The sequence below is a fragment of the Toxoplasma gondii genome, chromosome X (genome assembly GCF_000006565.2).
Source record: "Toxoplasma gondii ME49 chromosome X, whole genome shotgun sequence".
Classification (NCBI taxonomy): Eukaryota; Apicomplexa; class Conoidasida; order Eucoccidiorida; family Sarcocystidae; genus Toxoplasma; species Toxoplasma gondii.
The window spans coordinates 977,431-990,209 of record NC_031478.1 but is presented as its reverse complement, the minus strand read 5'-3'; the positions used below and the strand labels follow the sequence as shown (position 1 = coordinate 990,209).

The 12,779-nt window shown below is 50.3% G+C and overlaps 1 protein-coding gene across 1 annotated transcript; it reads left to right on the top strand.

The window, feature by feature from the left end:
- The first annotated feature begins 4,694 nt into the window (after nucleotides 1–4,694).
- Nucleotides 4,695–12,755, top strand: TGME49_227370 (hydrolase CocE/NonD family protein). Its single transcript, XM_002366339.2, has 9 exons — nucleotides 4,695–5,290; nucleotides 5,630–5,749; nucleotides 6,263–6,893; nucleotides 7,344–8,013; nucleotides 8,466–8,646; nucleotides 9,112–10,194; nucleotides 10,698–11,102; nucleotides 11,576–11,681; nucleotides 12,204–12,755. The coding sequence occupies exons 1-9, from the start codon at nucleotides 4,919–4,921 to the stop codon at nucleotides 12,416–12,418; spliced, it is 3,783 nt and encodes a 1,260-aa protein (XP_002366380.2). The 5' UTR covers nucleotides 4,695–4,918; the 3' UTR covers nucleotides 12,419–12,755.
- Nucleotides 12,756–12,779: the final 24 nt, after the last annotated feature.

Genomic DNA, 12,779 nt, shown 5'->3' with positions numbered 1-12,779 from the left:
TGCACGCCGTGTTCTCATGTCCAGTATCCATATAACTTGCATTTGGACGCTGGGCTTTTCAATCGCTCTTCGCCGGTCAAGCCGGTCTCAGCCTGCGAAGACCCATCTGCCGCCCTCGAGCACCACAACTCATGTCACGGAAGATGGCATTGAGTCTCATGGTGTGTAGCCGAAAACGGCAGCGTCCCAGATCAGTTGGATCTGGTCGAGTTGAACCGCTTCGGCGCTGCTCCTGGATACAGTCTTCCATATTCCTAGTCTCGGGGGAGTGGACTCGTCGAGGGATCCGTTTCTCTCGAGGATCGACTCACGCTTGTGGGGGTGACCCTGAGAAAAACCATGGAAGTATCAGTTCGATTTCTTTTCATCATTGTGAAGATGGAAGCGGATTTGGTGTTTCGCCGCGGTTGGTGTGCGTTTGAGCGAGAAGTGGTTATGGGAGCCACGAAGAAACCCATTGTACCGCGCGACAACCTCTGTATTGTTTGCTACTATCTGTCACTGGAGGGACACGACTGTAGCTTAGATAATAGGCAGGTTAGGCTATAAGGTTTACACTTTCGCCAATAAATTATGTCTGGACGCTGGGTTCTATATGACCCGTCTGCCGCCCTCGAGCACCACAACTCATGTCACGGAAGATGACATTGAGTCTCATGGTGTGTAGCCGAAAACGGCAGCGTCCCAGATCAGTTGGATCTGGTCGAGTTGAACCGCTTCGGCGCTGCTCCTGGATACAGTCTTCCATATTCCTAGTCTCGGGGGAGTGGACTCGTCGAGGGATCCGTTTCTCTCGAGGATCGACTCACGCTTGTGGGGGTGACCCTGAGAAAAACCATGGAAGTATCAGTTCGATTTCTTTTCATCATTGTGAAGATGGAAGCGGATTTGGTGTTTCGCCGTGGTTGGTGTGCGTTTGAGCGAGAAGTGGTTATGGGAGCCACGAAGAAACCCATTGTACCGCGCGACAACCTCTGTATTGTTTGCTACTATCTGTCACTGGAGGGACACGACTGTAGCTTAGATAATAGGCAGGTTAGGCTATAAGGTTTACACTTTCGCCAATAAATTATGTCTGGACGCTGGGTTCTATATGACCCGTCTGCCGCCCTCGAGCACCACAACTCATGTCACGGAAGATGACATTGAGTCTCATGGTGTGTAGCCGAAAACGGCAGCGTCCCAGATCAGTTGGATTTGGTCGAGTTGAACCGCTTCGGCGCTGCTCCTGGATACAGTCTTCCATATTCCTAGTCTCGGGGGAGTGGACTCGTCGAGGGATCCGTTTCTCTCGAGGATCGACTCACGCTTGTGGGGGTGACCCTGAGAAAAACCATGGAAGTGTCGTCTTGATTCACGAGGCAGAAGTGCGACTAGGGTGGATATCGAGGTGGAGGTTATTTCAGTGTCTCTGTATTATAATCGTTATCAGCGCCCTTTCATGTATTTTCGTGTGTTAGATTATATTCATTGCCTGATGCATCAACGTGTAGCTGTTCTGTTAACGTAGTCAGCGGTGCTATGTCTCTTTAAAAGTGGTGGCAAAAATTCATGGTGTACCAAGGAGTGCAGGTTGTACAGGGGGCGTCCTGCGTGGCGCGTGTTCAACACGCATGTAATCGTTTCTGCGCGAGGAGTCGTGCATCAGGGCAGTATCACTACAGCAGCGTGTAACTGGAACATATGCTAGTTAGTACGGACACATGGCATATTATCGACATCACCGCCATATACCAGTGACTCGACTTAAACGCAGCAGTCTGAAAGGTAGAACCTACGATGGTGTCAGTGCAGAGAGCTCAATCGTCACGATGCGTTTAACAAAACCAGAAAGCGTCCTCAAACGTTTTCCTCCTGCTGTTTAGATAGAGCTATCAAATTCGATTAGAGCAGAGACCTTGATACAACTCATGATTTGGACTGCAGTCCAAAAATTTTGTCGATTTCTCAAGGGCGGCCGACCAGGAGCTCTAACAGTCAGAGGTCGATCGCCGGTTATTTTTCGGCGCTCTGCTGACTGCGTGCGCAGCAGCCGTTGGTCACTGACAGGGTCAGGACGGAACAAGTGAATGGGCTTTTCCGGAAAAACATCCTTTTTCTCTGACAGTCTTTCGCACAGCCCAGCGCATACGGTGTTTCTTTGTGCCTTCTGCAGTAAATGTTGTGTGGCGAGCATCTGGGTACGTGGTTCGATAAAGCCCCTCTGTATGGCCAAGACTCTCCGTCAAGAATTGCAGGGAAAAGTTATTTGCCGACCACATTGCTCCTTGTGCGTGTTTTTCAGTTGTCGACGGCCGAGCAGCGGGTCCGAGCTACATACTTTTCACTTGCAATGAATTCCCGAGAGAAGCCAGACTTCCGGTGTGCGCAGCAATGGCGTGATATGTTGACCGGAAAGGAACGCAAAGGTCCTCGTGTCGTTTTGCCACAGCTCCACAAGTAGCTTCTATGTAGCAAATCGAACGAAATGAAAAGTAGCACACACAGGTAACTTCAGTGACGGAGTCAAAGAGAAATCTCCTGGCTTCTGATAATTCTTCGTGCAGTAGTAAGTGTCGTATCGCGTTGAAGTACCAAACGACCTTTGCTGCCAGTATATATATTCATGATATACATGAATTTCATCGTTTGCTGTGCGTGTAGCACTCGTTGAAGTGTCACAATTTCCAAGGTCTCTAGTTACAGAAACTGACAGGTTGCCAAAGAGTTTTTGCATGTCTCAATCTGCCTACTCAGCACCGTTCTGCCAGCGTGCCTGCGATGAGTCCTTTCGTTTGCGATTATCGAACATGTCGAAGTTTTCCGTAGGAAAACGCTGAAGTGGTTGAAAATAGTGAACGTCTGGACTCCCGCTGCAGCCCGACGAATCCAGCAAAGGTTTCTATATCTACATACTATAAAGGTTTTCTCTGCTTATCTCCACATATCGTTTGCCAACTCGCTTTGTCTTCGGGGCAATGTTCTGATCTGCGTTAGCGAGATTGCTTCATTTGCGTGAGAGGCTGGCAAGTGCCTTACTTGCCTAAGCGACTCAAATGCCGTGCTGAATTTCATCAGAGGCGTCAAGTCAACCAATCTCTTGTGACGAAGTACACCTGACTACGTCGGTTGCATTTTTTCTTAGTGGAGAAAAAAGCATGCACAAGCATATCAATGCACATATTCCGTTCCGCATGCTACGTAGTTGTGAATGTGAGTATGAGGAGATGTGTGTATAATTCTGTGTACATACATATATACATACATACGCATTCATATTTACGTCGAAACCTGTGCTGATGAATCTTTTCCAGGCCGACGTGGTCATAAGCGTCTACAAGAAAGAAGGCGTTATCTAAGTGTGATCTCACTTTCCATGTTATGAATATACGCACTCTTGAATTTGATTTTCTAGGCCGCGCTCCCCCTCTCTTTCCAGGAGGTCTTATTCACCAGACTAGCGGCCGGGCCGTCAGTAACCACTTTCTTTTTGCTCCTCTATCTTCATTTTGCCACTTTGTCGCCGTTCCCATTGTTGTTGCCTCTTCTCGGCAGACAGAGTGGAAATATAGTTCATGTCCCTCCTCATCTGGCTTCCTTCCAGGGCAAGCAGATAAAGAGTGAAGCCATGGAACCCTGTTCCGAGAAGCCCCATAGGCCACGGCCTAGATTGGAAAACTCAACGAGTCCATGTGAGAGCGAACAGAGCACACTAAGCACAAGCGTTGGGAGTTTCAGTCCTTGCTGCGCTGCAGGCTCAACAACTACGGTGTCCGTTACTCCCGTCGTGGACGACAGCCCCTCCGCCGACGGTAGCAGTAGCAGAGTGACCACCAGTAGAGCTGCCTTGTCGCCGGTTGACAAGGCTGATTTCAGAGGCAGTCAAGGAAGGGTAGAGAGAGGAGCTGACGACACGAGGAAGCAAACGCGTCTGAAATCAGACCTGAAGCGACGGCCTCGGTTGAGTGCCCAGTTTCTTCTTCCATCCGGCATAGAGGGCTACTCAAAAAATGTCTCGTATTCAAAACACGGATCGGCCACGCCTGCTCATGCAGGGCGGCTCTCCGACGCCGTCGATTCATTAGCTCGTGAACTGGAACGGTTGCAGGAAAGACGCCGTCTCACAGCTTCCACGCTTCTACCCTCTATCCTAGCAGAACTTAATCTGAGTCCGAGAGCTGACATGCAAGGGCTGAAGCTTCTGAGCGCGTCGGGAACCCTGGGAGTAGTAAACCCTCGGATTCGCAGTAGCCCCGCCAAGGCGTCGTCACGTCATTTGGATTTTGCTGGGAAGCTGGACATGTTGACGAAACAGCTACTCGTGTTCTCGTACTCGTTCGTGGCTTTCCACACCCTGACGCTCCACTTCTGTCCCTCTGTCTACTCTGCACTCCGCTTTGGACCAGAACTCAATACAGATCCCCTCCTCCACCAACCCCATCCTGACTCTCTCTTTGGGTTTTTCTTCTTTTTCATGAACACGTCTATTCAAGTTTTTGTTAAACGAGGTGTCAGCGCAGCTCTTATCCATGCGGGTCTTCTTCACTTGGCGAGATTGGCGATTGTGAGGGGGAAAGGACCGCAAAAACCCTCATCAAAAAATACAGGAAAACTCCTGAAAAACGATCAGGGCCTTTCAACTACTCCATTAGCTCACAGACGATACCACGAAAACATAAACCAACAGACTAAAGGCAGTAAGGAGCGTATCGACTACGTGACCCGTTCTGTTCCCTACTCTCCTACCTCCCCGCCTGTCACCACCACACTTGTTTTGCCGTCTTCGTACACACCAACGTTTTTCTCTGCGCCTTCGCTTTCCTCAATTGCCTCGCCTTTGCGCAGTCAATTGCCACATAGGCATGGGCAATATGGATGGTCAGAGGAATCTTGTCTGTCTTCTGTTCCCTCTCGGTCGCCGGCACAAGTTCGTCGACGTATGCGGTTCGTCTCTCGAATCCTAGCTGTCGCCTGCTGCCTCTCTCTCTTCATCACAGTTACAGCTTTTCTGTGGGGAGGTTGGCCAGCGAAGGCTGTAGGATTCCCAGACATTTACTTGGGGGCTCTTACTAAGAAGGGCAGCTTTACTGGTCCGGAGAACTTGCGCTCTGTTCTTCGATCCACGACAGCAGAAGCCACGTTAAAGCGCATAAAGGCTTTTCGTCAGGAGTCTATGGTTTCGCCGTCTATGAATAGCCGATCTTTGCTGGAAAAGTGGTCACTCGACGCATCCAAGGGTCTCCTGTACTACCGAATGGTCGTGTTCTTCGTTCTCGGGTTCCTTCTGGATGCATGGGGAGCGTGGACGAAGGTCAGATTTCAGTTTTGTTCCTGTAGTTCATCAAAGAGTTGGTGGCAGGAGAGAGGAAAGAGTTGCTTGTAAAGAAAATGAAGATATGAGCGACATGGAAATGCTACGTACATCCCCCGTAGAACGCCACTTCTGTTGGGGCAGCAAAGGTTGTTTATAATCTATACCAGGACAAGAAGTCGCATAACTGTGGGCCAACGGAAATATACAGCCTTGTGAAACCGTCTGGTGCATCTGGCGCTTTTAAGAACCAGCAAAACGTCCGGCAGCCCACGCCAGTACAGTATAGGCGTAAAGGTGTTTCCTTCGTGCCTGATTTCTCCCTGTTGTTCTTTCCAGGTACGCCTGATACGACAATTTCTCAAACTTCGGGATTTGATTATACCGGGACTCATCTTCACAGTCGCCATGAGCTACGCGGCTATTCACCTCCAAGGATTCCCCTCATGCAATGCCAAGGTATGGTTACTCTGCAGCATGGGAGACTCGCGCTGTCGTCTTCACTAAGAAAATGTACAACCGAGAGAACAAAACACGACGCTTCCGTTCTCTGTTTCCCTACCGTGTGGGCAGATGTGTCAGGACGCCATCAGATTTGTTAGGCAGGCACGCATGTCACTGACACTATCTTTGCATGTAGATCTGTATGCCAGACGCGTATACCAACATACACATATTTTTTATTTTTATACGGATGGAGGTGCGTGTCGTCAGGGTTGCCAACGGAGTCTCAGTCTTACCAGGAAGCTGGGAAAAACGACAAATCAGTGTCAGCTCGCTCATCCTTTCTTCATACTTATTCCAGTGCCTCAGTGTTTTCTTGGCAGAACTGTGGACAATGGGGCTCCGCTCCCACGACCACGTTTGAGGCAGCAACTCCACCCCAATTCTCTTTTAGTTGGCAGTCATTTCATGTTGGTTTCACACAACTGCCTAGACCTCCCTTTTCTGATCTTTTGCTTATCCCAATAGGACAGGCACTGGGTTGACTTTCGTGCAGAAGAGCTCGCAGGAAACGTGAACACAAGTACCCACGACAAGATAAATACTCCTCCCCTTCTTTATTCTGTCTATATTCCTATGCGTGACGGGGTCGAACTCGCAGCAGATGTCTATCTTCCGAAGCCCTACTACGAGACAGCGGAACAACTTGCAGCGGGCCATCACAGAATTGAACTCTTAGAGGCGGCATTAAGAAAAACAAAGAAACGGCTCGAGACCCTTCAATTTCAAGAATCGCATAGTGGCGACAAGGGAGAGGCGCCTCTCTTTTCAGATCGTATCGTTGGACGGGAGCCAAAAAAGACAATTTTCAAACGATATCAGGAAATCCGGAATCTAATTCATTTCCAGACACATGTTGAAAAACGGATAAAAGATGAGCAAGAAGAGTACAACACCGTTCTCGCCTCAGTGAAGAAGCTTCCCACCTATCTAGACATCACCAGATACAACCGAAGAACGCAGGTGTATTGGCCCCTGTCGATGCTACGCATGTGGAAAAATCCGAGAGGAGCCACTGTGAATCTGTGGAGTTTTCCAGCTCAGCAGGCATTCACAGCGAACGGATACGCTGTAGTCGTCGTCGATTCGAGAGGAACAGGTTAGGGAACTAGCCGGGTGGTTAAGTCGCCGATTCGCCACAATGCGCTATTGAGCTACGGGGGAAACTTGTCGAACGTTGTATCGTCTCAAGTAGATCGGGAGCCACGAACGGGAACTCACCTGCGTGAACAGAAGACGATACAGTCCCCAGCACAAGATAGTAGCAAATGCCATTTTATTAAACCAACACAAGTAGATTCAACCACGCTGTCGGATGAAAACACCCCTACGTACATCTGCATTTAGAGATGCACGCCTACGTTCCTCTGTCCATGCGCAGGCGTTCTAAAAGCGCGCACGACGCAGTCCCCTTTTCTAAACATATAGCATATAATATTTGTACGCGGTAGTTGGTCTATTTACGACTAGCGTAGATCACAGCGTTTCTGTATCAGAGTGTGTTGCGGCCCACTACCGCGTTGTGTTTGACAAACCTGGTGTGTTGCAGGAGCTTCGTTTGGTGAGCGTTACGTGGATTTAAGTGAAGTAGAGATTCAGGACTTCTCTGAAATTGTGGCTTGGGTAAAGGCGCAGTGGTTTTCGAACGGAAAAGTTGGGGGAGGCGGTATTTCCTACGACGGCATGACGGGCCTGAGCACCGCAGCCGCTGGCGGGGTGGACGCCGTTCTCTCGTTGTTCACGCCGATGCACGTATTTGGCGACTTGCTTGTCCCCGGAGGTTTCGTCTGTTCGTCGTTCCTCAAAGACTACGCGGGCATGACCTACGGCTTCGAGCGGGCGGGCACCCCGCTCGCTCACATGCTGAACAACCCTTGGAAATACCCGCTCCACGTTCTCCTTGGCTTTTCAGTCGCTTTTGGCCCCGGCAGTGGGGTGTTTGGCAGAGAGGGGGACCTGGCACGCGCCATAATGGGTCACAAGAAAAACTGGGACATGGGACACACAGTGCAGATGGTCGAATACTACGACGATGTAGTGACTCTCCACAACAACGAAACGGCGAGCGCCGCAGAGTTCGGAATCCACGAAGCGGTCATGAGGAAGCTTGCAGAGAGAAATGTCAGTGTGTATGCTGTTGGCGGCTACTGCGATTCTGCCAGTGTACGGGGTGCTTCGCGTTTGTACGAGTACATGAAGCGAAATGCCCCAGAATCAAGGTAAGCATCTTCAGAACTACGTTGTAGCACATGCCTTCCCGTCTCATGCCCTCCGTCGCGCGCTCCGTTAGGGATGTGGTTACTCGACTGCAGTTCGTTCTATCTCCTCCCTGAGTCCAGCCACTTCGCCTATCGCTCACTCGATCTTCCGAGTATCTGTTTTCTTCGTCTTCGGCTGTCATCGCTCTCTTTCGCCTTCAGCTCTCGTGCCTGTCTTCGTCGAATTACTTTTGCTTTTGGGGCTTCGAGAGGGTATCTGTGATTCGTGATTGAGGAGTCACAGACCCATATGAGTTCCTGTAGGCCTTCGTTTGATCCTCCCCATGTATCTGTTGGTGCTTTTCGCCTTCTCCATTTCCGCGTTTACTTTCCGTCTGAGACTTGGCGATGGTTTCTCCATTTCGGTATCCGTTTCCAGTCCGCGCTCGTCTTCTTTTTTTGTGTTCCTCCAGGTCGAAATTGCTTCTCGGCAGCTGGAGCCACGGAGGAAGGAGATCCTGCAGCCCCTACGCAGGCAGCTTCCCTTGTTTTGAGGCTGACCAATATCTAGACGCAGTCCGTTTCTTCGATTGCCATCTTAAAGGACAGTGCTGGGGCAACATAAATGACGAGCCGTCAGTCCACTACTGGCAGGTAACCTATTGTAGCTCATTCGAACAGATACATAGACCGAAACGTGCGTGCACATATGCCTACAGGCCTTTCTTGCGAACGCGTGCATGAGCTTCCATGATGCTTTGAACAATCCGAGATATACTACAATTCCACATTCCCACCTACACCTCTACTTTTGCAGATGTGTTACCAAGCTAACCGACATGCTGTAGATTTTGATGAGTGCACACACACTCAGGAGACGTTATTTGGTTTCACTTAGTCATCTTATCTCCTGCTCTCTCGGTATATATATATATATATATATATATATGCACACACCTCGGATTGAGCTTCTATTGTGCCTCTCACTTACACATATCTAAAGCCGTGTAATGTTGTGTACTTTAACATATACTTGCGCGTGCCTACTCATGGGGAGTCGTTCGATTTTTGCGTGTTGTTTTGCGATTACGGGCAACTGTCGCCCCCTTTCTCGCACAGGTTGGTAGCGAGGAGTGGCGTACGTCAGAGTACTACCCGCCTGCGAGACACATGAGATACGTCGACTTTCACTTGAGCAACGAGAAGTTTGTGAATCTGAATAATCTCGAATGCAAGCGAACAACACCGGAGCCATCTGTCCTAGTTCTCGGCCAGCCCGTGAATGTCTGTGTGTCTCCTCATCTTTCTTCCCTCTCTATTGGCGGCGACGGAGCCCTCAAATGCCCACTACCCACATCGCCTTTCACGGTGAGAGTTCCTGAGCGTCGTGATGTCGGCAGTAAAAACAGACCCAAAAGAAACACACACAAAGATTGCAAGAAGAGAAAGGAACACAGTTCTGTCCCTTCCGGAAATGCGAACCCGCCACGAGGCCCACGCACTTCCTCCAGTTCCGCATCTTCGAGTCCAACGCTCTCTGCCTCATCTGCGCCTTCACCGTCTTCCTCATCCCATCGTTTTCCTGACGACACACGAGCAGCAATGGGAGGGGCGTCTTCGCCTTTTAGTTTGCCTGTGCTTCTACCCGTGACTTTCGACTTGCGGCTGTCTACCTTTGAGCACCGCCTCCACGACATCGTCCAAAGTATTACGCTGTACGGCCACCAACTGCAGACCCACGTCGAGTTGTTGCTGCGGCAGGCGCGGGAGCACCCTTTTCCCCCTGACAACGAGCAGACAAGCGAAGAACACCAACCGCTGACAATTTCCAACATCATTCGCGTCGCACTTGCTGCTGTCGAGGACGGGTGGGGAGAGACTGATGGTACAACGCCCCAAGGATCTGCTTTGCGCTCGCCTGCTGCGCCGGGACAGCCTTCTGGTCTGCAGAAGCGCAGCAGTCTAGACAAGAAACCGATCGTCGGGAGACTTAAAGACTCGTTTGCGATCCTCGAAGCCGACCCTGATGCTTACAGCATGCGCCTCGACGCGCAACGCACTGTGGAAGCTACACGTTCGCCCGAGGCTTACGTGCGTCCCTCGCTTGCCAGAGAAATCCCAATGAGTGTCGACGACGAGCCGCACACTCTCAGCATGAGAAAACCGCGACTTACTCTGGCTAAGCGGCTGCTCCTCAAAAAGGTACAAAACAGACCCGGGTCAAGGCACAATCAGGCGGAAACAGAGACCGATCTGGAGGTGGTGTTACAAAGTTTTTCTCCCACGACGTAGAAGCAGCCATAGGCATTGCCAGCGTGATGCTTCTTCCCTCGTCGCCTTCGCAACTGTGGCCGGCTTTTTGATGGTACAAAATATGGGGGCAACTCTTGACCTAAAGTGGTTCTTGATCCTCCACTGTAATCGCGTGTTTTCCGCATAGTAAGCGAAACCTGCCTCCAGATGTCGGCTTTTGTTTCAGGCAAACAGACCTCGTTTCCTTCGCCGCACTTGCCGCTTCGCCTGTATTCTTCTGTGTTTCTTCCTGTTTCTTTCTGTGTCTCCCCTGACATTATCTTCTGTCGTTGTTCAGCCGGACAACTTCGCAGTTCTGTGAGAATCCATTAGTTTTTGATGTGAGGCCACTGCGAGAATGTCAACGAGCTCCGTCCCACTCTTGGGTTTCATGTTGGTTCTTTTACGCACAGTTTCCCTCCAAGCTGTCACCTCGACTACACTATGACGTGGAGTATTTTTCTACGACCGGAGTGTTCAGTCGGTGGGTGATTGCACAGCACCCCTTCCGACAAGCAGTTCACTACGGTAACCGTCTCTTTGCTCGGCGAACACGACCGGACTTTCCCATCAATTTGTCACCCCTCCCAGGCGCTGAGGGCGAGTCGTTCCACCCGTCGCCATTCTACCTCGACTCAGTGCATGCGAGACTCCTCTCCTGGACCTCTGGAGTCCTCGTGGAAGAGGTGGATGTCGTGGGCAGTGCTTGGATTCACCTCCAAATGTTTGTGAAGAGTTGCACAGACATCGCCGTCTTCGTCTACCTCGAAGCGGTGGATGTCAACGGAGGTTACTCACACTACGTGACGGAAGGGAAAGTAAGCCAAAAGAAGGAGAACAGGGGCAACATCAGGACGAATCCATAAGGACGGATGCAGGCGAAGCTACGTAGAAAGAAACAGAAGGAAGCAAGAAAATATCAGGACGAAATGACCAGAGCAACAGTTGGTGATTCCGGGAAACTCCTAATTTTAAGAGGGAGCAGCTGTTCTACGATTTTGGAGTTCTGTCGCAGCGCCAGTACACTTCTACACACATGAAGAGACGGGAATGTCTACTTCTATACTCGTTTGTGTGCGTGCACATGCATTTCTCTATTCTCAGTGTGTCGTGTGTTCGGACTGACACATTCGTGTGTATGTAAGCGGCCACCGGCACAGGCGAGCATCCGTATGGGTCTCGGATTATATGCTGTTCATATGCAGATACCCCTCTATGCATGCGTGTGCGTGTGTGTGCAAAAACCCAGGTGAGGTGACACGTTGCTGCGTGAGGTGCGTTTCTTCTTCAGATTGTAGTGTCTCATCGACCGGTTACAGTTAAAGAGGAGTCACCGATTGGTTCGCCAGATACTGTCTTCCGGCCCTTCACAAAATCTTCAAGAATCCCTCTCAACTGTGAGTCACGGTGCCCAACCTCGAAGCCCCGGCATGCGCCGTAGCATACGTGTTGACAGGAAGGAGTACACACCAAAGTGGGAGTGAGGATATGTACACCTTTGCTCCGGTAAGAGTCTCGTGCCCTTCGGTTTACCTTTCTTGGAGTTGCACCAAGCGTCGAATACTCGAGGGCGGTGCTCGCTTCATTACTGATTTGTTGGGCGTCAAAAATACATCGCTAACAGGCACGGACCGCGACTGCAGGCTTCGTCAATAACAGTTGCCTAGCGCGGCCCCTTGCACTGGAGCCTCTAGGCACAAAAGTTTTTAGTGTATAAGCATGCATACGCCCATATGCATTTGTGTTGAAGCTGTGTGCCAGGCAAAAAGTTGTGGGTCTCCTTGTCTACGTGTCGCTGCTTCGGGTCCTGATCTGTAAATGTCATACATATATACCTGCACATGGGTACGTCATTGTGCCCTTGTTCTCATGACTATGCTCATTTGCGTATCTACTTGTGTCCTTGCATGCATTGCTAGCTTCGGGAGAACTGATCGAGTTTACCATGCCTCTGGAGCCAGTAAGTTGGACGTTCAAGAAAGGCCAGGCAATCCGTCTTTCCCTCGGAGGAAGCGACGTGGACAACTTCCAGCCTGCGGTTCAAAATCGGATGATTCTTCCTCGACAGTGGACAGTCGTCACCGCCAACGCCAAGCTGCGGCTACCCGTCCACCAACATGCTGAGGCTAATTAGAGAAAGGGATACTTGTAAATGCATCTGTAAATGTGTAGAGATATACGTTCTCGGGCCCGATGGGTAAAGCGTGAAGATAAACGAGGACTGTCGTGTTACTGCTGATTCTAAGCTTATGTGGCCCACACATGACTGGTGAAAGAGCAAGGAGGGTGTTCGTACATATTCATGTATATACATTCAAATACATACATATGAAAAGCATGTGTTGAAAAATATATGGCGCAAAGCTTTAAAGAGCGTGAGGTCATGTGTATGAGGTCATCGGTTGTAGCTGACTGTGTATCAAATGCCGTCTAGTAACGCGAAACAACTGAACCGTAAGCAGTCGCATGCACTCCTCCTCCGGGCCGGGGTAAGA